At 48.5% G+C, this 25,813-nt stretch overlaps 1 protein-coding gene across 1 annotated transcript in view; it reads left to right on the forward strand.

The window, feature by feature from the left end:
* Positions 1-25,201, forward strand: part of LOC130489202 (sodium-dependent neutral amino acid transporter B(0)AT3-like) — a 54,227-nt gene extending 29,026 nt beyond the window's left edge. The window contains exons 9-12 of the mRNA XM_056862938.1: positions 11,499-11,703; positions 11,867-12,026; positions 23,725-23,887; positions 25,022-25,201. Of these exons, the coding sequence (XP_056718916.1) occupies positions 11,499-11,703; positions 11,867-12,026; positions 23,725-23,887; positions 25,022-25,201 (708 nt within the window). The remainder of the gene's footprint in view (positions 1-11,498; positions 11,704-11,866; positions 12,027-23,724; positions 23,888-25,021) is intronic.
* Positions 25,202-25,813: the final 612 nt, after the last annotated feature.

Genomic DNA, 25,813 nt, shown 5'->3' on the forward strand with positions numbered 1-25,813 from the left:
TCGGAGCATGCAGCCTCCCCACCCAACAGTCGCATGACCCAGGGGGAGGGAGCACTCTCCCCTCCAGTTCTCCAACCTGCCGCCAGGGAACCATCCACGTGTATTGCGGAGAGGTCCCACAGCGGGGAAGGAGGGAGGGATGTGTGCCTGCATAGAAGACCACCAGATGAACACAGTAAGTGAAACTCTGTTTTTCATCTTCGTGGCTTCTATGCAGTCCCACATTGGGAGAATAGCAAGCTCGCTTACCAGGATGGCGGGGGTGGGACAGTCATCGAAATAATGACTGCAAGACGGCACGTCCCACTGCTGCCTCTCTGGATGAATCCACGTCGACCACATAGTGCTTCATGAATGTAGAAGGGGTCGACCACGTTGCCTCTCGACAAATGTCTCGGAGGTCGATTTTAGACGAAAAGGTGATGGAGGCAGCGTAAGCTCTTGTGGAGTGCGCCTTGATCATGTCTGGGCAATGCATGTGTGCTCGCACATAAGAAAGGCTAATGGCTGAGGTAATCCACCTTGACAGGGTCTGCGGGGAGGCCCGGTGACCCTTGCGGTGGCCACTAAAGCAAATAAAAAGATTATCATCTACCCTAAAACCTGTGGTTCTCTGTAGATAAAAAAGGAGGGCCCTACGGACATCTAAAGAATGCAGAAGCCTTTCTGCATCGGAAGATGGATTCAGTAAAATACGGGTAGTACAATATCTTGGGAAAGGTAAAAAGAGGAGGGCAAAAATGAAAGTTTAGGTTTCAGAACCACCTGGTCCGCATGAAACTTAGTGAACGGGTGGGAATATCAAATGCAGCTAGGTCGCTGACCCTCCTGGCTGAGGTGATAGCAACCAGAAAGGCAGCCTTATATGACAGAAAGGGTAAATCACATATAGCCAAAGGCTCAAAAGGGTGTTTCATGAGCTGGGACAACACCAGGGATAAGTTCCACTGTGGAACAGGTGGAGACACCGGGGGGTAGAGGTTGACTAGCCCCCATAGAAATGTCTTTGAGTGTGGATGAGAAAAAACAGAAAAAGAGTCCAGCTCAACGTGAAAGGCCAAAATAGCGGCCAAATTAACTTTAATGGAGGAGTTGAACAGTCCAGAATCCTTTAGACATAACAGATAATCAAAAACTGACGACAGGGGACAAGTAACTGGGGACAACTCTTTGTCAGCAGCCCACAAAGAAAATCTTCCCCACTTGGCATCATGCGATCATCGGGTAGACTCCTTCAGGGAGTGCAAAAGAACTTGAGCCACCCTATCTGACCAGGGATTCACATTTGAATTCTCCAAGCTGCTAGCTTGACCTTGGGAGATATGTGAGGGGATATCTTGGGAAGGAACCTGTATTCCCCTTGAGCCATGGACATCAGTGTTGCGAACCAGGACCTCCTGGACCAAAATGGCATTACCAGGATGCAACTTGTCCTGTCCGTCCTGATCTTGGCCAGAACCCTGTTCAGTAAGGGGAATGGGGGGAACATGTAAAAAAGGTTGCCAGACCATATCATTTGGAATGCATCCCCCATGGAGCCTGGGCTCGCCCCCACCCGGGAGCAACACTGTGGATATACTGCATTGTACTGGGTCGCAAAAAGATCTATTTGCAGTGAGCCCCATGTGTGGAAAAGATGAGGAAGGCAATCTGTGCTTAAAGCAAGCTCGTGAATGTTGTTTGGGTGACGACTTAACATGTCCGCGAGCGTATTGCTTGTGCCTATGTGTATGGCAGTGACAGTGGTGCTGTGAGAAATGGCCCACTCCCAGACTGCGATGGCCTCCTTGCACAGCAAAATGGACCCTGTGCCTCCCTGTTTGTTTATGTAGTGTTGAGCAGTGGAGCTGTCCGTTGCAACCTGAACATGTCTGCCCTCGAGGATTCCTGCAAAGGAACAGAGAGCAAGCCTAAGAGCACGGAGTTCAATGTGCAAGGTAGACTCCTGAACCGACCAAAAACCATGTGCCCTAAATGTCATACAGTGAGCCTTCCAACCTGATAGGGAGTGGGTGATTGAAATGAAACACCGGCCGAGAGGTTAGTCTGCAAAGACCACCATACTAGAGAAGCAATAACTGATCTGGGTATAGACAGCCGCTTGTATTGCGGGTCCACATTCAGCCGGAATGCTCTGAGAAACCAAGTTTGCAATGGACGCATCTGCAAACGAGCAAAGGCCACAACCGCAGTGGTGGAGGCCATGAGGCCCAAGAGCTTTTGAATTTTGTGGGCCGTTTGGAATCGCTTTCTGGAAAACTGGCTAACCAGCTTCTGGATAGAGCGAATCCTCTGGACAGGAAGATATGCTCTAGCAGTGACTGAATTTAGGTGCGCACCAATGAAATCTATGATTCTGGAGGGGGTTAATTGCGACTTTTTAAAGTTGACCAATAGGACGGAGAGTACAACCTGCACTTGACTAGCAAGGGAATGTTCAGAGGAACCGACTATCAGCCAGTCATCTAAGTATGGAAAGATGACACATCCCCGGAGGGCTAAGTGCGTGACCACAGCAGACAAACATTTCGTAAAGGTACGGGGTGCTGTGGCAAGCCCGAAGGGCAGAACTGAGTACTCATAATGTTTTCCGTTGCAGAGAAACCGGAGGTAGCGTCTGGATTCGTTATGGATTGTGATATGAAAGTATGCATCACACAAATCCAAAACAACGAACCACATCTGCTCCTCCAGGAGAGGCAGGACCTTGGGAAGTGATAGCATGCGAAACGTCTGGACTTTGATGAAGTCGTTAACTCCCTTCTAGTCCAGAATAGGGCATTTCCCCCCCTTTTCGTTGACCAGGAAGAAACGGGAGTAACACCCGTGACCCCAATCAATAGAGGGGATCTGATGAACAGCCCCTTTTCAATTAGTTTTTGGACCTCCTGTAAGAGTTGGGCGGGAGCCTGCAAAGTAGTGTAAGCCGGGAGGAGGTAGGGAGGAAGGGTTTCAAACTCAATAAAGTATCCATGCTTCATTATTCTAAGAACCCACATATCCTCTGTGATGGAACACCGTTATAATACCCAGACAACCAGTCTGTGAAACAAACATGTGTATCTAGTCATGCCTGTTTAGGCTTAGGAGGGCGATTGGGAGACGGTCTGGGCCCCTTGCAGGGTCTGGGTCTGCCCATAAACCTCCAATCCTGTTGGTTGTTTTGGAAGGAAGGACAGAAGTGTGATTGTTGTTGAAAGGCACCTTGGTACCTGTAGGGCCGGGATATTTGGTTCTGCCTACCAAAGTACCTGGGCTTATAAGGTGGTATGGTAGGAGCAATACCCAAGGACTTAACATTGGTTTTGTTCTTCTTGAGTCGATCAAGAAATGCATCCATTTGATCGCTGAAGAGCGAGGTGCCCTCAAAGGGCAAGTCCTCAATTCGCGATTGAGTATCATACGGGAGAGCGGACTGCCTAAGCCATGTATGCCTCCTGAGAACTATGGACGAGGCCATAACCTTACTTGAAGCGTCCACAATGTGATGTGCAGCAGTTAGTTGCTGCCTAGCCAGTGTCATGCCTTCCCTCTGGACTGCCTTGGCTGATGGGTTTTGGTTTTCAGGCAGGATGCTAATCTGTGGGGAAACTCTATCCCATAAGGCATATTGGTACCTGGCCATAACTGCCATAAAATTAGAAATTCGGAGGCCCACAGCACTGGATGTGTAGACCTTCCTGGCTAGGGCGTCCAATTTCCGCCCCTCCCTATCTTGGGGTGAGGAGTGAGAGCCTGATCTATATTTGCCTGGTAGGGCTTCAACCACCATGGAATTTGCAGGAGGATGTTGGTACAGGAATTCACCGCCCTCACGGTGGATTTTGTAAAGGTTCTTGACTCTCTTAGAGGACGAGGGAACCGATGCTGGCTTGGTCCAGTTAGAATTGACCACCTCCATTATACTTTTAATCATTGGGAGGGCCACAGGATCTGTTTCTGGGGAATGTAGAATGTCCATGATAGAGTCGACAGGTCCTAAGTCATCAGGATGATAATATTTAGAACTTTAGCCATGTGTATCAATTGCTATGCATACAGCTTGAATTCCCCCGGAGGGGAGACAGCATTAGTATCCCCCACAATGTCCCCGGGTGAAGGTTGAGAGGTCCTGTGTGACCACGGCGTCAGACTCGGAGTGGACCGTGTCCACTAATATGGGTGAGCTTGGAAGGGGAATCTCTCGATGGGATTCTTGCTTCTGCCACGCATGGTCCCGGGAAGCCTCTCGGCTCCGAAATTCATTGCGAGGATGTTGATGCGAAGGGCGATGGCGAGAGTCATCGTGGCGCCTATGTCAGTGGCAACAAGGCGACCAACTCCGATGGCTGCGGTACTGCGTCGAGGATGATCGGTGCCAGGTTCCTCCATGACACCTGGAACAGGAGGACGACGACCGTGAGGAATCGTATCGGTGCCGAACACATCGGCGCCAAGAACCAGATTGGCTCCGAGAATTGGAGCGACTATAATGACTGGACGGGCGATGGGATCTTGAATGGTGCTGATGCTCGGACAGGTGATGGGATCTTGATTGGCGTTGAGAATTCGATCAGTGGTGATGATCGGACAGGCGGTGGGATCTAGACTGGTGATGGTGATTGGACAGGCGGTGGGATGTAGACCGGCGGTGGTCAGACACGCGGTGGGATGAAGACCAGTGGTGATGGTCGGACAGGCGGTGAGATCTTGATCGGCGCCGAGAATGTGATCGGCGTCGAGAGCGTGATTGGTTCCGAGAGTTTGAACAACTCTGGGCACCACGTCTGGATCTGTAACGGGGCCTCGACGTTGAATGATGAGTCTATGCCAAAGGGCTGCGTGATCCAGGATGACCGCCAGAGCCGGATCCACAGTCAATGTGGATCTCTGCCGCAGTGCCAACTTCTCCGTTGCTAGGCCTGGGAGGATTAGGCGTAACGGTGCCGACTTCGACCCTTGGGAGAAGCTTGTCCAGCGTTGGCAGGGGCACATCCTTATTCAGTTGTGTAAGGACCTGTGCACGGAATTGCTGATCATCCTGGGATCTGCCCTGAACGATAGCAGGGGGATTAACCAGGGAAGCACGAGGAGGTGTGTCCTCAAGAGTAATCGGTGGAGTTGGTTGGTGCAAGGAGACGTCGATGACCACTGACGAAAGGCGCCGAGGTGATCCCGATGCCGATCGATTCTGAGGAGATTTTGAAGATTGATGCCGAGGGGCTCTGCACCGAGGAGATTTCGACGAAGATCGCCGTCGAGGCGATTTCGACAGAGACTGATGACGGTGTTCTGAAGTGGCCGAAGCAAGGAACTTGGCCGGTTGAATAATGGATTTAGCTGTCTTAGATGAGCTAAGGGAGGTTTGTCTCGCTTAGACATACCTCCAGCGTCCAGCTGAGTTTCCTGACGAGGAAGTTTTTTCTTGGGCTCCGTGGAAGTCGAAGCTCGACCTTCAGGGTCAGCCAGACATTTGGAAGTACCTTCTCCGGAGTCCGGATGAAGGGACTCCATGTAAAGATGAGACTTCAGACGATCTGTATGAGTCTTCAGTGCCCTCAGGGTGAGTTTGGCACAGCTCTTACAGGTAGAAGGAATATGCCCCTCTCCGAGGCATAGAAGGCAATCCTTGTGGCAATCAGATTTCGCCATTTTGGTGCCACAAGAACGACATTGTTTGAAAAGAGGAATCTTTTTAGACTCCATCTTAAAGAAAAGAAGCTAAAGACACATTCTCTCTCCGTGGCAGCAGAAAGAGAACTGGAGGGGAGAGTGCTCCCTCCCCCTGGGTCATGTGACCATTGGGCGGGAAGGCTGCATGCCCCAAGGGGAGGGGGAGCACTCTCACTTTCAATTTTGCTAGAAGCTGACAAATCTTATCCGTGGCTGGCCTGTGCAGTCCCAATGTGGGACTGCATAGATGCCACGCACATGAACAGTATAGATTGACTTTGTTCCAAAATATAGAGCATGTAGAGACATTACCTCTTTTATTAGAAGATAATATCACCTATCACTCTTTCAGTTGCGAAATTTTATGTCCCAGGGAAGATACTGGAGCAGATATTAAAAAGATCAATCTGTGAGCCTGAAAGACAACTTGGTGATTTGGAGAAGTCAACATGGGTTTGTCCCCAACACATCCTACCAGACCAACCTTGTTTCCTTCTTTGATCGAGTGATGAGCTTACTGGATCAAGGGAATGCTGTCGATGTTGTTTATTTGGATTTCAGTAAGGCTTTTGACAGGGTTCCCCATGATATTCTGATGGGTAAACTAGAGGACTGTGGACTGGACCCTAGGATGGTTAGGTGGATAGGGAACTGGTTGGAGAACCGCACTCAAAGAGTAGTTGTCAATGGCATTTCATCTGAATGGAGAGAGATGTCCAGTGGGGTGCCACAGGGTTTGGCTCTGGGTCCAGTACTTTTTGATATTTTTATAAATGATTTGGATGAGGGTGTGGAGGGACTGCTCATTACATTTGCAGATGACTCCAAATTGGGAGGAGCAGCGAGCGCACCAGAAGATAGAGAATTCAATGAGATCTGAACACACTGGAAAAGTGGGCGGATGTGAACAAGATGCAATTCAACAAGGATAAGTGATGAGTTCTACATATGGGTAACAAAAACAAGGGACATGCATGCTGGATGGGGGATATACTTCTGGGTAGCAGTGTGTGTGAACAAGATCTTAGGGTACGAGTGGACTGTAGTGTGACACAGCGACAAAAAAAGCTAATGCAATCTTGGGGTGCATCAACGGCGGCATAACATCCAAATCTCAAGATGTCATCATTCTGCTGGACAAATACTTGTCAGGGATGCTCTAGGCTGATCCTGCATTGAGCAGAAGGTTGGACTAGATGGCTTGTAGATTAAAAATGTAAGACATCATAGGCTTAACGATGACCCCTTTATATAATACATTGAACCACTTATTCTCTTCCTAGCCAGGAATGCCGGATTTTAATAGCTGCGATGCAGAATTTAGCAGTCTGGAGAGAAACCTGAGGTTTTTCGTCTTTTAATAACAGCTTGGCCAGGGATAAATCTGATCGGCCAGGGAAATGATTGACCAGTGGAAAAATAAATCTTATGTGGACTTCCTGATAATATGGGCATCTAATCAGGACTAGGTGCTGGAGGATTATACAATGATCTATGGTAGACCTGCCTTCTCTAAAGCCGGCTTGCTCTTCAGCTATTACGGCCTCATATTCTAGCTAGCCTGATAATTTATCATAAAGATGCTTCACATACAATTTGTTGATGATGATGAGCAGACTGATAGGCTTGCAGAGTCTCTCCTTCCCTTCTTAAAAAATGGCACCACTATAGCCATGCCCCAATCCCTTGGTATACGTCCAGTCCTATCAATAGACAAGAAGAGTGATGCCAAAAAGGGGCCCACCAATCTTTATTATTTTTTAGTAATTTGGGTGGAAAGTAGTCTATTCCTGGGGCTTTGCCTCTTTTTAGTTTGTCAGTTAGGGATTTGGCCTCCCTTATAGATACAGGGGGCCAACAAGGCAAATCCTCAATCCTCATTGAGGAAGGTGTCTGTGGTAAGTCCCTATACATGTCTTGGAAGTATATTTCCCAAGTATTAGGTGAAATGAGAAGCCTAGGGGGGATACCCCCTTAGAGATATATCTTGATGTCAGCCTCCAAAACATTGAGGGATTCCTATCTTTGGCCACCGTTATAAGATTTCTCTATATTACTTGGATGTTCTTTTTCTTCTTACAGGCTATAAGTTGTTTGTAAGATTTCTTTTGTAACAGCAGTAAAGACTGAGATGCCTGTCTGTCCTCCCTGTCCACATGTCTATATGATCGGTAGGCGGTATTTACTGCCCTTTTAGCATCAATACACTCTTTATCATACCATGACTGAGAAAATGTTCTCTTTTTTGGTTTCTCATTACATCCAGTGGTACGCACCAAAAGAGGTGTAAGATTTTTTTAGTAAGTTACCATAGGTGATCAAGGGGTCTGGTCCCAAATCTGTGACTGAGAAGGGCTGCAGTGATATACACCCTGCACTTTTTCACACGCTAGAGCCTTTTTTAGCCTTTGGTCGAGCTCTAAAGACCGATCCGCTCGACCAGCCCCCGTTTGCTTTGTTGGGCTAACGGGGACAGAAGAGTGACCATGGGTTGTAAAGTGAATTTGCCCCCATTGTTGGTGAGAATTGCAAAAAGAGGGGAAAGCAATCTCCTTCAGCAGGAGGCAATGCTTGAAATCTCTCTACTGGAAATATCAAGGGCTCACAGATGAGCATGTAATCGATGGTAGTGGTTTTCAGGCCCGCCATATATGTAAATTCACTGGGATAATCTCCATTAGTGGAGCCATTCAAAATGTGTAAATTTAACTTGTTGGCTGTTTTAGCAAGACACAATCCAGCAAAATTAGATTGTGGGTCCTTAAATAATCGTGGCCAAAGACTGTTTGTTGGTTCATCCTCTATGTCACCTGGAATCTACTTGAACTTCTTGAACAATGATAGACCATCTGGTCCTAATCTGGCATTAAAATCCCTCGCCAGTAAGACCTTTGCATCTGAGTAGTCTAGGGCTCATGCCTGTATGGCCCCTTCCAACTCTATGATTCTATATTTAAAATAGGCCAATCAGGCTCTGGCACAACTGGGGTTACCTGGTTGTAAGACCACAGACACGGAGGTTGGATTCAGTCCTGCCGGCCAGGTATTTAGGAAGCCCTCAAGTCCATGTTTCTGGTGTTATCTGGCTAAGGGCCATAAATAAACAATCTATCTAGGAAGCCCTCACTCCGCACCCAGCTCAGGCTGCTTCTGGATTTGTATCTCGCTGGAGCTCGGGATGCCCTCCATTGTCCCTGTCCTTCTCCCCCAGTGGTGTGGAGTGCGACAAGGCGAGCTGCCTTCGTTCTCCCGGAAGCTGCAAGGGAAGCGGGGAGACAATCAGGCACAGTGCCGAAGAGCAGGTGCCTGGCTTGTGAGTAGTTGGCGGACTACTTGGACTTAGGGACTGCAAGAGATCGCCAGGTCCCGAATGCCCAGGCGGGCGAGGTTGTGGTTTTCAAAGGGGTCACCCAAGGATAGCTGGTGAGCTGGATTTCTCACGGCAAAGGCTGTCTCCTGTTTTTCCCCTTTACTTTTGTTGGGGTTATAGCTCGCCTGCCAGGCAGGGGTCCGTTGCAGTCACAGCTATTCTTAGTAGGGGCTGCTCCTTCTTCCCCAATGCCCACACTCGTGGCTTGGAGGGGAGTCTGCAAAGGGGGGCTTACTCACCCACCTTTTCCATGGTCTCCTTAAATATCACAGTGTTTGTTCCTTTCGTTGAGATCTTTCACTTCCTGTTAGCTTTGCCTGCTTTACATAATAAATAAAAAATGATACACTCCAGGAGGTAAGAGGGAAACTGCAGGCAACAGGGCATATGGTAGTGGCCTAAGGGACTGCTATTTACTGGCATGAATACATGAGGGCACAGAATCAGTAGGGCTGGCATGGCCTGATATACAAAGTTTGCTTTATTACTTTAAAACAATTGGATCTATAGGTGTGCAGTAGAGGTACACCGATGAGGGCCTTCAAGAATAATTAGGAAGTTAGACTTCTGAGAAGCCTGCAAATGAGGGGACAACATCTGGGTAAGGAGATATACAGCTGAAGTCATTATGGCATAAGGATCCCATCATTGGTAATTGCATGCCAGATTTACAGGGCTGGGGACTGCTGTGGTAGCCAGCTCCGAGACACTTCCCAATTTGGCACTTGGCCAGCAAGTAGATTCGGAACTTTAACATTAGCAATAGATGAATAACAGTCCTGAGTAGAGGCAGCAGAAATAATATTGTTAATAAGGTGGCCACCACACACCCGGGATGTACTCCCTTCTGTAGGGAAATTACATTGGAAAGTTGTCTGTCTAACTATAGAAGACTTGTGCAGTGGGATTAGAATATAGAACCTCAATCAGAGCCAACAGTCTCTTGTAAACAGGTGTTAATTTTAACTTGTGCCACATTCAGGCATGGGGTAAAGTATCAAAAGATGCCTTCAAATCCATGAAGGTGGCAGCTAGGACTCTTGGTTGTATATTTATTGATTAGGGACTACAATGTCAAAAGACGATCATCTGTTCCACCCCCTCGCCTGAAGCCAGCCTGTTCAGCCTTTATTACCACAAGTCGGTAATAAGGAGAGAAAGCATAAAGCTTCCCAGCGGCTGATAAAAGTATGGTTGTCTTTCCATCTAGAACATTTTCCTCCCACCCTTCCTCTAAAGAGCTCAGGGCAACAATCATGGTTCTCCCTTCCTCCTCACACAAACCCTGAGAGGTAGGTGAGGCTGAGAGGGAACGGCCAAAGCTCTACCTAGGAAGCTTTATGGCAGAGTGGGGATTTGAACCCAGATGTCTCAGATATTAACCCAACATTCTAACCACCCCACCACAGTCTTTCTGTACACTCCTATGGGGAAAATACAATTTATGTAATATTTAGAATAAGGTGTTTGTCTGGTTCTACTCCCTTCAGGTCCAGGGGATGGTCACATTGCTTTCATTGGTTAGCAAGTGCAAACAGCTACCCAAGGAAAAACAATATATTCAATGGGAAAGGATCTTGGGTCCCTCTTGAAAGATGGCTTTTGAGGCTTTTCAAGGACTTGTTCCCGTTCAACCTGCCTTATTATTCATCCTGGCCTCTTTTTAATCTAACTTCTTCCTCTCTTGCTTATCTCTCTGCCATCCTTTACAAATGGAAGACTGTTGTCAGGAATGTCTGTGTTCCTCTCCAGACAACTGCTTAAGCTATATTTCTTCTGTCAGCTTCTAGTAATTTGACCAATCAACTACATGTCATCTGGAGCATCTTAGTAGATAAGAAATTAAGAAGCATTTGAGTAGCTTTACCATCTTCTTCTTTGGATATCCCAAGCATTAGGCAGAGAACTTCTGATTTGCTAAGGAAGTTCTGCACTTTATAAGGGCTTTTCAAGCCCTTTATATCCTGCCCAGCAGCAACCTTTTAACTGTCTTACAGTCCCAATATATCGTCAGCTTTTCTTTTTAGCCCGGGAAATGCATGACCTATGGCAGAAACAGTGGGCCGTTGTGCTGGAGTCCCTTGAGTCCATGCGGATGGGCAGACGTTGAAGCATTAACTTATTTATTTTTAGTTGTGGTTTATATCCCACTCAAAGGGCTTGCTTAAGAACACCTCTTACTGCTAATTTCCCTGTCTGCTCACGTGATTTTCACCTTTACACTCTCTGTAGTTAAATTTATTTTTTTCTGCTCTTAAAATAAGGAACTTGTATGTGTTATCGAAACCCAGGGATTGAACATAAATTTTTAAAAAATAATTTGGGATTTGGTTTGTATTCACCCCATGTGCTTTGGGCACAGAGACACTTGCATTTCTGAACAGGAACAGGGACAAGTCAGAGTTGTCACACAGCCGACCCAGCGGATTTAAAGAAAAAAAAACGCCTTGGTCTGTTTTACTTGTGAATTTTGCAGAGCGCTTCTGGAACTGGTTTGGCCTTTATTCTGTTCACGGAAGCCATTGCTCAGATGCCTGGAGCTCAGGTGTGGGCGGTCCTGTTTTTCATCATGCTGTTCAGCCTGGGCCTGTCTTCCATGTTTGGAAATGTTGAAAGCATCATGACTCCGCTCTTAGAGCTTCCCATTGTGGCTAAATCTGTATCCAAGGAGGCTCTATCTGGTAAGGATACGCTCCCAAACCTTTCCTTGGGAAGGGTGGGGAGAAAACCAAAAGGCATGATGTGACAGAAAGTTAAGGAAAGAAGTGCAGGGATTACATATAAAAACACATAGAAATATCTATTGCTAGTTTACCTTTTGTTTCTTTGTGATGTCTCCTCTAGGTCTCATCTGCCTGGCCTGCTTTTTGACAGCTTTGTGCTTTACTCTGAGATCAGGGAGCTACTGGCTGGAGGCCTTTGACAGCTACGCAGGATCCTTACCTCTCTTAATCATTGCATTCTTTGAAGTGATTGCAGTTGCCTACGTTTATGGAATTGAAAGGTAACTTGGGCTCCTGCACACACATCTGGATCTCTAAGTGTTGTGCCCTTTATTAGTAGTTATTATTAAGCACCTATGTCATGGTTTAATGTTTTCAAAGTTGAATGAGTAAAATGCCTGCACTTTAGTCTGCTAACTGAAATGCTACAGTTTTTAAAGGAGTTAGTTTCTGATGGGAATACAGTTTTTTATTTTATTTTTTACTCATTTTAATGTTTGTAAGCCATCTTGGGTCCATTGATGAATATTGGGGCAAAAATAATTTCTACAGAGAAAAAGAAGTTCTCCTATCTATACAGTAATGTACTGAGGGGTTTGTGGTAGTGGTAAAGGCCTTGATAGTGACTATCAAGTTGACCTAAGGATCACAAAATGGCATATAAGTATCTTGGACATGCACTAAGCCAAGATGTCTGGTGATTTTATATATATAAAGAGAGAAGTCTGTTGCATAGGCTGGTGTTTTGTTTAGTTCATTTGTGAATTCTGCAGAGCATTTCTGCAAAATATATATATTTAGGGTTGCCATTTGAAGCAATCGCCTGTCAATTAACCAGGCTGTCCACTGACCCTCAGCTGGTTGGCAGGCGGAATCAGGCCAGCTGAAGGGGGAGAGCAATCCACACATGTGGTGCGCTGATGTCACTTCTGGGTTTACCCTGGAAGCAATGGCATAACAATGAGGATGCTCTAGCCCCGTGTTGGCGAACCTATGGCACGCGTGCCGGACTTGGCACGCCGAGCCCTGTCTGTGGGCACGCGCTGGTAAGTCGAGAAGCCCCCCCCTTCCCCCGACTCCACGCCGCCCAGCTCGGCGGGGGCTTTGAACTGCTCCGCGCTGCCCCGAGCAGTTCAAAGCCCCCCCTTCCCCTGACTCTGCGCCACCCAGCTGGGCGGCGGGGGCAAATTACCGTGTTGGCACTTTGCGATAAATAAGTGGGTTTTGGGTTGCAGTTTGGGCACTTGGTCTCTAAAAGGTTCGCCATCACTGCTCTAGCCTATGGAAAGCACAAACCCTATGGGGAAAAAACCCTATGGAAAGCACAGTTTTTTTGGAGGACAGTGCTAGAGTGTCCCAGGGCAATGCTGGTGCTTCCAGGGTAGTGCTGGAAGAGGTATCATTGCACTGTGTGCATGGATCGCCACCTCCATCCCTGCCCCCATGAAGCTCCTGCAGGTGGCCAGAGGGGGGACCTGGAAACCCTGTATATATTTGAAAGGATCTTTGTTCTGCACGAGTTTGTAATTAAGGGACAATTGTTTTAGTTCTCTCAGGGGCTCTCAATATTAAATGTTCCTCCATACCAAAAAACCCTTCATTCCACACAGATTTGAAGAATGGTTCTAACTCATCTATCTCCCTAATATACTAATTTTCTCTGTTAAGGGAATTAATTGTATAGGATAATTGTCCACTTGGAGTCTGAAATGATGCAGACCAGATTCATTCACCTCTTCAGGAAGAACTAGCCCCAATGCCTGCAAGACTTTAAGCTAAGGTTGCCAGCTCTGGGTTGGGAAATACCTGGAGCTTTTTGGGGTGCAGCCTGAGGAGAGCAGAATATGAAGAGGGGAGGGACTTCATTGGGGTATAATGCCATAGAGTCCATCTTCCAAAGCAGCCATTTTCTCCAGGTGAATTGATCGTTATCGCCTGGAGATCAGTTGTAATAGTGGGAGATCTCCAGCTACCACGTGGAGGTTGGCAAGCCTTCTTTAAGCAGGAATAGGTATTATTCATAATGGGTCAAGAGAACCATCTCCATGAGTGTAGTATGTTCTTGAAAGATCAACACTTATTATTATTATTATTATTATTATTATTATTATTATTATTATTATTTATTTCCATTTGTTACCCCGCTCTTCCTGGCCAAAGCCAGGCTCAGAGCGGCTTACGGAATATAAAAGTCATATGAATCAATAAAAGCATTAAAACATTTTTAAAATAGCCCTATAAAATCATAATCATTATACTAATTTACCTAGGCGCCTCTAACAAACGAGTCACAATACAACAACCCAGCTAGGCAAGCAAATGGAAGGCACCAGATGGAATAAAAGGTGTTAACCGCAATGGGAAGGTTAGGGAGGCCAGTCTTTTATATATAAGGGAGCCGTAGCTGGCCTCAACCATAAGCCTGGAAGAATAGCTCTGTTTTACAGGCCCTGCGGAACTCTCTGAGGTCCTGCAGGGCCCTGGTCTCACTACCGAGGTTATTCCACCAGGCAGGGGCCAGGGCAGAGAAAGCCCTGGCCCTGGTCGAGGCCAGCCAGACACTCCTTGGGCAGGGGATCACCAAAAGATTGTTATTAGCTGAACGAAGAGTCCTCCGGGGAACATACCAGGAGAGGCGGTCCCGCAGATACGAAGGTCCCAGACCATGTAAGACTTTAAAGGTAATAACCAGCACCTTGAATCTGACCCGATATTCCAGCTGGAGCCAGTGAAGCTGTTTAAGCACTGGCGTGATATGAGCCCACAACGAGGACCCCATAAGCAGCCTCGCTGCGGCATTTTGTACCAGCTGGAGTTTTCGAGTCAGCCTCAAGGGCAGCCCCATGTAGAGCGAGTTACAGTAGTCTAGCCTGGAGGTGATCGTCACATGGATCACTGTAGCTAAGTCGGGGCAGGAGAGGTAAGGCACCAACTGCCGGGCCCGGCGGAGATGGAAAAAAGCCAACCGGGCCGCAGCTATGACCTGGGCCTCCATAGATAAGGAGGCATCCAAGGTCACACCCAGGCTCCTGACAGCGGGCACAGGTGTTAGCGGCACACTGTCAAGAGCCGGGAGTTGGCACCCCGCCCCAAAGCCACCCTGGCTGAGCCACAGGACCTCTGTCTTCGATGGATTTAACTTCAGCTGGCTTTGCCTCAACCACCCAGTCATGGCATCCAAGCACCTGGCCAGTGTGTGTCAGATAGGGCTTCTGACAGCTCCGTTCCCAAACAAGATGGTTCCCCCGCGAACAAAATGGAGTTCTCCGTGCACTCCTTCCCCCCCCCCGTTTTGTACACGAGCTCCGGCCAGGGATTTACAATTGTATTGGGACCTGCCCGTGTAAATCTTCGATCTGATACCGGGTCCTGCGCACAAAGCCAAGAGCTCAGCCATCTCCTCCACTAAGTACTCACAATTGTTTCTGTTTTAGTTTACTTAAGTCGTTACCGGCAGGAAACGACTACATTGTTTCTTTGTTACTGTAACCCTATTGTATTACCCCTATATATGTATCCACTCTTCCCCAGTCATGTATTCCAGCCTTGTTTGCCTCCTAACTGAAATCATTGACTTTCGGAATAAATCTTTGAATCGCTGCTCTGCCTGGATTCGAGTTCTATTGCCTGAAACGCCGTGCATTTGCTGAAGCCTGACATTAGGCTGGAATCCATCTTTTTTATTTTCTACTAGTTAGTTCTTGAGAAAGATGTTCCCCAGTTCGACCCGATCCGCTGAACTGATCCGGCGGTACGAACGCCTCTGCCTGTTGGAACAGCAGGGAGCGGTCCTGCCCCGGGAGGAAGCAGCCCCAAGAGGAGCAGATCCAAGCTGGGAGGAAGTAACCCCAGGAAGGAGCCCTGCAGAACTTGCAGAGGGGGCACCACGGATCGCCGGACAGTACGTCCACCAATCAACCACGGGGCCAAACTTCGATCTCCTATATCGAGGCCCGCTGGAGGACCTATACTCCAGGGAGGAGGAACCGCTCCGAGGCCGAGCTGCAGTCACCTCAACCCCGTGCCCCCAAGAAGAGGAACGCCGTCTTCTGCAGGAGCAGAACCACGACCTGACTCGACAGAACCGGGAGCTTCAGGACCAGCTGGAGATCCTAAGGATGACGGCGCTAGCAGGGACGGTGCGAGGACTCCGATCGTCCATCGGCGCCGCGACTACCCTCCCCGTTCATTCTCCATGCACAGTCGCCCGGGACCTGCAGATTTCCTTTGATGGGACCTGCGCCCAGTTACCCCACTTTCTACTGCAACTTTCTGGCTTTATGAACGATCAGGGTGAGACTTTTCCTTCCGAAGAAACCCGGGTGCGGTACGCCATCGGGCTTCTAAAGAAGGAGGCAGTAGAGTGGGCAGTGGCAGCGACAGAAGTTAACCCTGGAAGTTAACCCTTTTGCGCTCCCTCGATGATTTCCTGGAAGCCCTGCACCGCCAGTTTGAGGATCCTCACTGGGCAGAGAGGGCCAAGATTGCTATGCGCAGATTGAGGCAGGGGTCCCGGTCTGTGCTAGAATATGCCCAGGAGTTCCAGTCCCTGGGGTGCAAGGTGCGAGAGTGGAGCGAAGCCACCAAGGTCCAACACTTCCGCGAGGGACTGCGCTGGGAAGTGTTGGACGGCTGCCTGACTCTGGGAGATCCTGACACTGTAAAGGGCTGGATCCGGCTGGCAGGGCAAGTAGAACACCGTAAGCTGACCCTGCAATTCGCCAAGGATCGCCCGGGGAAGGAACCCCCCTCCAGAGGCCCGACCAAGGGGAACACTGCGACGGAGGTACACCAAGGCGAAGGGAATCAAGGCCGTTTCCCGGACGAGAGAGCGCGCCGCTTCCTTTCCTTTCCTTTTATCCCTTAGAAGCTCTTTGATCAATTGATCTTGAGCAGCATATATCTAGTGTTGGAGGGATATAAGGACTGAAACAAATCTTGCCACTGACAATGTAGCCTTGGGGTCCCTATCACTTAGTAAAAAAGGCATTATGTCAGTCACAGAGGCATTGGATTTGTATATTAAAAGGGAGGAAATATAGTGCGATCGAAGTTCCTCGTAAAAGCAGCATTCCAAAAGGGCATGGGCTAATGTGTCAATAGAACCAGAAGAGCAAGGGCAGATCCTGTCTGAGTATGGTATATTCAGAATTCTGCCCTGCATTACCATAGAAGGGTTAGCATTCAATCTAGCCAAGCAAAAAACTCTACAGAGACGAGGAGTTGTTAGATAATATGTATAGGCAGGCAGACCACGTGGGGGGGGTATTCCGAAGAACTGGGATGAACAGACACGACGAGCACGAAAAGTAGTGCTGTTATAATCGAGCTCTTTAATACGCTTTTTAATTTTGGCAAAAGCTTCAGTTTTCCCAAGATCTGATAACATATCCTGTGAGAAGCCCAACAATGCCAGTTTCTCATCTAAGATTTTTTGCCATGAGGATTTAAAAGGGTCATGCTTCAGAGAAGCTAGGAACCCCTCAGTGCTAAAGCACAGTTTAAGGTGTAGTTTAAAGGCGGCCAACCACACCCTAGCTTCAAGTGACATTTGGCCAAACTCGGAACGAAGAGTTACGCCAGCAACACATCGAGGGGCATTTAGAAGTTTTCGTAAGAACTGAAGCAGTGGACGATCTATAGATTCATTGATGACTGTAATCCAGATGGCAACACCAAAGAGGATAATTGGGGTAATTTTCAGGTTAAAAACCTGAATAGCCCCTGGAATATATTTGCCACCTTTGGTGTGAAAAAAATTGACAATAGCACCAACCCCAGGTTTAATTTTGTTGGACACTGCTTTTTGATGGGCATTCCAATTTAGGTTATGGGAAAATAGAATGCCAAGGTAAACAAACTCCTTGACTTGGTCAACCTCAAAGCCATCTAATACCCAGCGAAAAAGAGGCAATTTTCTCCTCTTAGTGAAGATCATAATCTTAGATTTATGATGGTTTATTTTAAGACCTTCCCTAGAGCAGTACTCAGAAAAAGTTTGCAAAGATCTTTTCAAACCAATTCTTGTGCGGGACAGGAGAACTGCATCGTCAGCATAGAGTAGAATCGGGGTGGGATGACTTGCAAGCTTTGGGGTGTGTGTGGCAAAACTCTGAGAAATTGGTTGTCATATCATTCAGGTATAGGTTAAACAAGAGAGGAGCAAGGAGGCAACCTTGTCTAACTCCCTTGACCAGTTCAAAGGGCTCGGTTAGTTCTCCTTGGTTGCCACAGCGAACCTGAGCTGTGAGGTCAGTATGAAATTGCTGAATAAGCCATAGTAACCTCCTATCCATAGTAGAATGTGATAGTTTCAACCATAGCCTCTCCCTCGGGATGGTATCAAAAGCTCCCTTAAGATCCATAAAACCCGCATAAAGGGTGCCATTTCTGGGGGAGGAATATTTCTCTGCTAGATGGGAGAGCACTAAACAGTGGTCCGTGACAGACCAACCCCTTCTAAAGCCAATCTGTTCCCAGCCAAGGATGTCAGTACTCTCAACCCAGTCCAACAGCCTCTTTAATAAGTAGGAGGAATACAGTTTGCCTAAGCAAGACAAAAGGATGATTGGACGATAACAGCTTGGGTCAGAGCGCGCCGCTTCAGAGAGGGTTCCTGTCTACGTTGCGGAAGGATGGGACACTTTGCCACCAAGTGCACCAGCGGATCGCCCAGGCAGGCGACAGACAAGAAAGCTCTGACCGGCTACCAAGTTCCGGACCTGAAGAGGATGAAGGGAACACCCACCGGGCGCGGAACGGCGGCGTTAAGCGCGGACCTGGAGCCTGTCCCGTGTGAACATCGCTGCTGTTCCAGAGATGTCTCGCCGCCAAAAAACGAAGAAAGCTTCCTGTGAGTGAACTGGCACAGGAGGCTACTTTGCAAGAGAACGAGCCGGTTCCGACCTGGGTGAGTGACCAGGGAGAGACTCTACTGGTACCAGTGGTATTAAAGAATCCCCAGGGAGGGGCTCCAATTGCAGTAGAGGGCATTTTAGACTCTGGCTGTTCCAGGACTTTAATAGACCAGGGTGTGTTTGACCGATTGCAGTTGGGGGCGGTGGAATTGGATCAACCCTTGCGCTTCCGCCAGATGGACGGAAGTGACCTCCAGGGCCCCCCCGTTCATTTGTGCTCTGGCCCAGTGTTGTTGGGGGTGGGAGATCACTGGGAGCAGATCAGCCTTACCATTGCTCCTGGGATTGCTTACCCAGTGGTTCTGGGAAGCAACTGGCTGGTGGGCCACAACCCCAGCATTGACTGGGCGCAACGTCAAGTGGTTTTTGAGTCTCCACAATGCCGGTGGCATTGCCGGGAGGACATGCCCGATGGGGGGAGGGTGACTGCCGTGACAGCAATCCCCATGATACTGCCCCAGGAATATCAGGACATTGCGGATGTCTTTGAGGGGAAGGACTGTGACTTGCTACCCCCTCACCGCACTACGGACTGTGCCATTGAGCTCATTGCAGACATGAAGCCCTCCAAGGCCCGGGTTTACCCCATGAGCCCCTGGAAAAGACTGTGTTGCGGGAGTTTCTGGACAAGAATCTGGCTAGGGGGTTCATCCGTCCATCCAAGGCTGCATTCTCCTCACCCTGCTTCTTTGTAAAGAAGAAGGGGACTTCAGACCTCCGGTTGTGTGTGGACTATAGGGGTCTCAATGCAGTGACTGAAAAGTATGCATATCCCATCCCCCTCATCCCTGACCATCTCAGTCAGTTGCAGGAAGGCAGGATATTTTCAAAACTGGACCTGGCGGAAGCTATTACCGGGTCCGGATTAAGGAGGGGGACGAGGCGAAGACAGCCTTCTCATGCTGCTTTGGTCTTTTTGAGTTTTGCATGATGCCGTTCGGGTTGTCTGGAGCTCCGTCCTGCTTCATGCAACTCATCAATGAAATTTTACATGATTTACTGTTTCGGGGGGTTATCGTGTACCTAGATGACATTTTAATCTATTCTCAGGATCCGGAGGAAAACCGGAAGTTGGTGCGGGAGGTACTGCGCCGACTGAAGGAGCACCACCTATACGCCAAACTGTCCAAGTGTGCCTTTAATCAGGACAAGCTTGCTTTCCTTGGGTTTGTAGTGTCTCCCAACGGGTTAATCATGGACCCCGAGAAGGTCCAAGCGGTTCGAGACTGGGAACCCCCCCGAACCCGTAAGCAGGTTCAGCAATTTCTGGGTTTTGCAAATTTCTATCGGGGATTCATCCCGGATTTTGCCGAGATAGCCCTCCTGATCACGGACCTCCTTAAGACCAAGGGGAGGGGTCAGGCAGCCACGGCCGCTAACTATCAGGTGGTGTGGGACGACCACTGCCAGGCAGCGTTCGACTTGCTAAAGAGCCGATTCACGTCTAAGCCCGTGTTAGCTCACCCAGACTGTTCTCGGCCTTTCATCCTGCAAGTAGACGCTTCCGACAAAGCAATGGGGGGAGCGCTTCTGCAGAAGGACGCTCAGGGGAAGCTCAGGCCCTGCGCCTACTTTTAGAAGAAGTTCTCAGGGGCCGAGCTCAACTGGCCGATTGGGGAAAAGGAGGCCATGGCTATCAAACATGCCCTCAGGGTTTGGCGCCAGTTCTTGGAAGGGGCGATGGTGCCGTTTGAGGTTTGGACAGACCACCGAAACCTCGAGGCCATCTTGGGGCAGAGGAGGCTCTCGGCCAAACAGCTGAGGTGGGCAGACTTTTTCTCTAGATTCCGCTTCACCATTAAGCATGTTCCCGGGAGGGAGAATTGCCTGGTGGATGGTCTCTCCCGCATGCCGCAGTACGACTGTAGAGTCGAGCGGCCGCTTGGGTCCCTTTTCACCCCAGAACACCTGGGCTTGGACCCGGAGGGGGCAAGCGCGGGAGTTCGGACCCGGGCCCAAGCCCAGGAGGCGCCCCCCCACTGCCCCGGTGCTTCCGCAAGGTGGCAGGGGTTCGGCCCCGGGCCCAGACCCGGGCGGCGGTTACCACGCCTGTACCAGACCTCCAGCAAGAGGGAACACCTGATACCTCCCCCCCGGGGAGTCCAGACCCGGGCCAAGCCCGGGCGGCGGGTTCTCCGCCTCCCCCGGCCCTCCAGCAGAGGGAGACTCACGATTCCCCCCCGTTCCCAGGAGGTTCCTGGAGATCTGTTCTCTGCCACAAAGACCAGGTGGGAGGAGGCTCTTCGCAAGGAATGAGGGGAGGGTCCCCTTGGGTTGGAGGAAACTGGGACCCCGGAAGGAAAGACTTATGTTCCCCAGAAGCTGCGCCGGGAAGCGCTAGAATGGAGCTACAGCTCCAAGACGGGGGGTCACTTTGGTTTCGTTAAGACCCTACACCTGGTACGGCGGCGCTTTTGGTGGCCAGGGATGCGCCAGGACATAGATGGTTTCGTAAGGTCCTGCCCAACGTGTGCTACCAATAAACGTCTCATTGGAAAGCCCCTGGACTGCTGAAACCCCTGGAGACCCCGGAGGCTCCCTGGCGGGTGATTGGTATGGACTTTGTAACCAATCTCCCTCCTAGCCAGGGGAAAACCATGCTTTGGGTCATCATGGATCTGTTTTCTAAGCAGATCCACCTTATTCTGTCCGAGGGGTTGCCCTCAGCCCACAAGTTGGCCTGCCTGTTTGTTCAACAGATCTTCCGCCTGCACGGTTTTCCTCGGAAGATCGTGAGCGACAGAGGCTCGGTGTTCCTGTCTAAATTCTGGCAGGCGTTTTTGGGAATTGTTGGGGTACAACAGGGGTTGTCTTCAGCCTATCACCCCCAGACAGACGGAGATGGTGAATGCTGTTGTTGAATGCTACTTGCGCTGCTTCACCAATTATCACCAAGATAACTGGGTCGACCTGTTGCCCCTGGCGGAGTACGCCTATAACAACTCTGTGCATTCTGCTACTGGACAGAGCCCCTTTAAGACTGTCTTCGGGATGGAATTCGACCCTTTGGGAGGGGTCCCCCTCCCGCCGGGGGGTGACCCTCCGGAGGTGTCAGTATGGTCTAACACCATCAGGAACACTTGGCCGGGACTTGTCAAACAATTGGACCAGGCTAAGGAACGGTACAAAGCGCAGGCCAACAAACACAGAGCGCCTCAGTGGAATCTTGTGGTCGGGGAAAAGGTGTACCTTTCCACCAAAAACTTAAAGTCTCTGCATCCTTGTAGAAAGCTTTGCCAAAAATACGCGGGTCCGTTTACCATATCCCGGGTAATCAATGAGGTCAGTGCTGAACTGGACCTCCCCAAGACTCTGCAGGGGGTACACCCTGTGTTTCACGTTAGCCTCCTGAAACCTTTTTCTCCCCCCGACTGGCACCCCAAACCCCAGAGGCAATACCTATCATGGTACAGGGGGAACAACATTTTGAAATTTCTAGGGCCCTGGACTCCAGACTGCGGAGGGGTCTGCTGGAGTACCTGGTATACTGGAAACATTTGAACTCAAGTCACGACGAGTGGGTTGCGGCGGAACACGTGAACACTCCCTCTCTGATCACCGAGTTCCATCAGAGTTGTAATGACAAACCTGGAAACCCTATTTGGGTCAATGCTTTCAATCGTGATTTAGAATCTGTTCAAGCAAATTTTTTTAGACAAATTCTGGGTCTCCCTAAATGTGTTTCTTATCATGCCATTTGCTCTGAACCAGGCCAAAATTTGTGTGAAGCCAAGGCTTGGTTATTAACTATTTGATATTGGCTCAAACTGTATTTAGAACTGAGCGTGGTTCCCTTTTATCACTGTTGTTAAAAGAACTTCATAATACCTCCTGAGACTGTATAATTTTGACCAAAATAAGATCTATCGGAGTTTCCTTGGAAGATTTGGCTCCAACTACTGAAGCCCACATTTTAAAAATTATTAAACAACGTTTCTTAGATATGGAGCTTCAAAAGATGCACCCAACCCAACCTTATGTCTGCTCTTCAGCAATGTTGGGCCTTATGAATCAAATTGACAGTATCCCCCACTACTTTTATAATCTGGATATCCCTATCCTCCGTAGAGCATTCTCTCTTGCTAGGGTCAATGCTTTTCCATCAAGGATGCTGTATGGAAGGTACCACCAAATCCTAATAATGGAACGGATTTGTCCCTGTGGTTCCAACTCCCTGGATACAATTGAACATATACTGTTTGACTGTTCTCTATACGAAACATCCCGTCGGAAATGGTTAAAAACTTGGTTATATTCAAAATATCACCTGTCTAATAAAGTAAAATGTCAATTTTTATTGAATGATTCAGTACCAGAGATTACTGAGGATGTTGCCAATTTTCTAGTGGATGTGATGAAAGTGCAAAAACTTGCAAGCTCTGATATTTGATTATATTTTTCTTTGTTTTATTTCACTGATTTTAAGTTGTATGATCCCTTTTTGTAACAATTGTAATAATTATTATGCCATTAAAGGTTTATGTTTATGATTATGATTAATTTGGCAGTCCTCCTGTTAGGGACGTTAATGAACTAATAACTCTAAATAATTGTGCCAGGCAAGAGCTAGTGGATGCAATTTCAGCTGCATAGTATTCTTTTTTAGCAGCTTTCATTGCTACCTCATAAGCTTTCATAAGCGTCCTATAAGATGTTCTTGCAGCCTCGTCACGAGTTCACCGCCCTGCTCGCTCCAGCCGTCTAAGCTCTCGCTTCATTCTCCTGAGCCCCTTAGAACTTTACTTGTTCTGTTCTGTGAAAAGCCACTCCGTGCAATAAAACGTTTCAGGGTTGGCTTAGTGAGTGGCGCACACAGTCCAGTTATGCTGGGGTACATGCAATATCCCTTAATGATGTGCCCTCTGAATATGCAATACAACATGGAAGTTCTATACAGCACTCTCGGGTCATCTGTGCAAGTCACATGCTTCTTGCAATAATCAGTGACCACACATATCTAGTTCAGAGACTGAACCAGAGACAAAGTTAATATGTTTTTGAATGGAATAAGGCTCTGTTTTCCCATAGCTCCATCAGTAACAATATCTAACTTGGATCACAGGTTCAGTGACAACGTGAAATGGATGACTGGACGGCAACCCAATTTTTACTGGCGAATCACATGGCGTGTCATCAGCCCTCTATTAATGCTAACTGTCTTCGTGGCCTACGTAACTTTTCAGACTCAGAGGCAACCAGGCTATGGTGCATGGAACCCTAACTATGTATGTTGCTTCTACAGAAGAACTTGATATGTCCTCTTTACTAGCTCCCTGATGTTTAAAAAGAAACCCGTCGTTCCCTTCTTCTCTTTGTCTTGTAACCAATGAGGCTTGAACCTCCTGCAGCGCTGTTTGGAATGGACTGGAAGTGTCGAGTGAATTTGGAGAATGCTCTGAGCCAGGTCCTGTCCCACCTCCACCCCACAAACTCTTGGCAGCGGTAACTTCTGCTCCACCAGTGGAGAGACAGCCACAATAATGGCCGCGCTGGCAAGGACCTCTGGTGCTCTGGGAAAATGACGCCAGACACCCTGGGAATACCACGTGTCCTATGGGTTCTAGCAGCATTGCAGGAGCCACAGAGAAAGGGGAGAGATCATTTTCTTCCAACCTTTTGCAGTAGTTCCCATAGCAGGAGATGTGCGTGAATGGATGGGAGGAATTAGGGTTGCCAGCTCCAGGTTGGGAAATTCCTGGAGAGTGGGAGGGACCTCAGTGGGGTTCAATACCATCAGGTCCACCCTCCAAGCAGCCATTTTCTCCAGGGGAACTGATCTCTGTCATCTGGAGATCTGTTGTAATTCCAGATCTCCAGGCCCCACTGGGAGGTTAGCAACCCTTGGAGGAATGCAAGGTACTTAGGAACACAAAAGAGTCTAACAGTTGTGAGTGCCATAAGACCTGAGAGAATTATGACCTTCAGCAATATGATGACTTGCAACCCTGAAGTCCGAAATCTGGCCGGCCAGATACTTAACACCATGTTCCTTTAACCTGTTATGCAAATTTGGTGGGGTGTCTGTGCCTGCCGGTTCTATCATAGGGCAACATGTCTAGTCCAGACCTTGTGTGTGTGTGTGTGTGTGTGTGTGTGTGTGTGTTGTGACACTTTCCTGAAGCCTATCAGGACCTTCTGGGTTGTGACCTGACAGTGAACAGCAGGAGCATAATCTAGTTTGTGTGTGTGTGTGTGAAAATGTGTGTGATTTTGTGTAAAAAGAAGAGCCTATTTGCAACAATAGCATGTGTGCAATGAAACTATAGCCCAGAGCTCTCCTCTTTGCCTTTTGGAAAACTGCTGCTCCTTCCCTTGCTACGTGGGCAGAGTGCTCATGGGGTGTGTTTTTCTTCTTCCAGGAAGGTTTTCCTGCGAAAGAGCAGAAAGTGTATCCGAACTGGGTCTTGGCCATCTGTGTGCTGCTGTCAAGCCTTCCGTGCGTGTTCATCCCTGGGGTAGCCCTGTACCAGCTCTGGAGAAAAGTGCTAAAGCCACAGCCGTCCACAGCACATCTTGGCAACAGCACTGCTGGAGACTGACCTGACTGCGCCTCAACCGCTGCTCCTTCCTCTCCCCTGGCCCCTCACAGCAGGCTCTGACCCTTCCCAGGAAATGTATCCTTCAGTCTCAGGTTACCAATGCAAGGTGCAATCCTAGTTAGCATTCACAGAACGCTTCACCTGCATTATCTAGGTCAGATCCCTTCATGAATCTTGGAAGGTACATAAGTGCTGTCAAGTCACAAGGAACTTGTTTATCTCATTGGGCCCTTTCTTGCATGCCCAGGGTAGTGCTGATCACCACTTTCGCGTCAGGAAGAAATTTTCTTCCAGGCCAGATTGCCCAGAGATCCTGGAAGGTTTTGGTTTTTTTGGCCATCTTCTGGACATGGAGTAGAGGTCACTGGGATGTGTGTGTGTGTGGGGGGGGGAGGTAGTTGTGATTTTCCTGCATTGTGCAGGGAGTTGGACTAGATCAAAGCTTCTTAAACTGTGGGTCGCAACCCCATATGGAGTCGTGTAACTGAATGTGGGGATCACGAAAAATATGGCAACAGTAAAATTTCTTTATGATTTATTATCAGTTAATGTTTGATTTGTATACCTATTTTATATACCTCTATACCCGGGGTTGCGTAAAAAATTCTTGGG

This window comes from Euleptes europaea, chromosome 17 (genome assembly GCF_029931775.1).
Source record: "Euleptes europaea isolate rEulEur1 chromosome 17, rEulEur1.hap1, whole genome shotgun sequence".
Lineage (NCBI taxonomy): Eukaryota > Metazoa > Chordata > Lepidosauria > Squamata > Sphaerodactylidae > Euleptes > Euleptes europaea.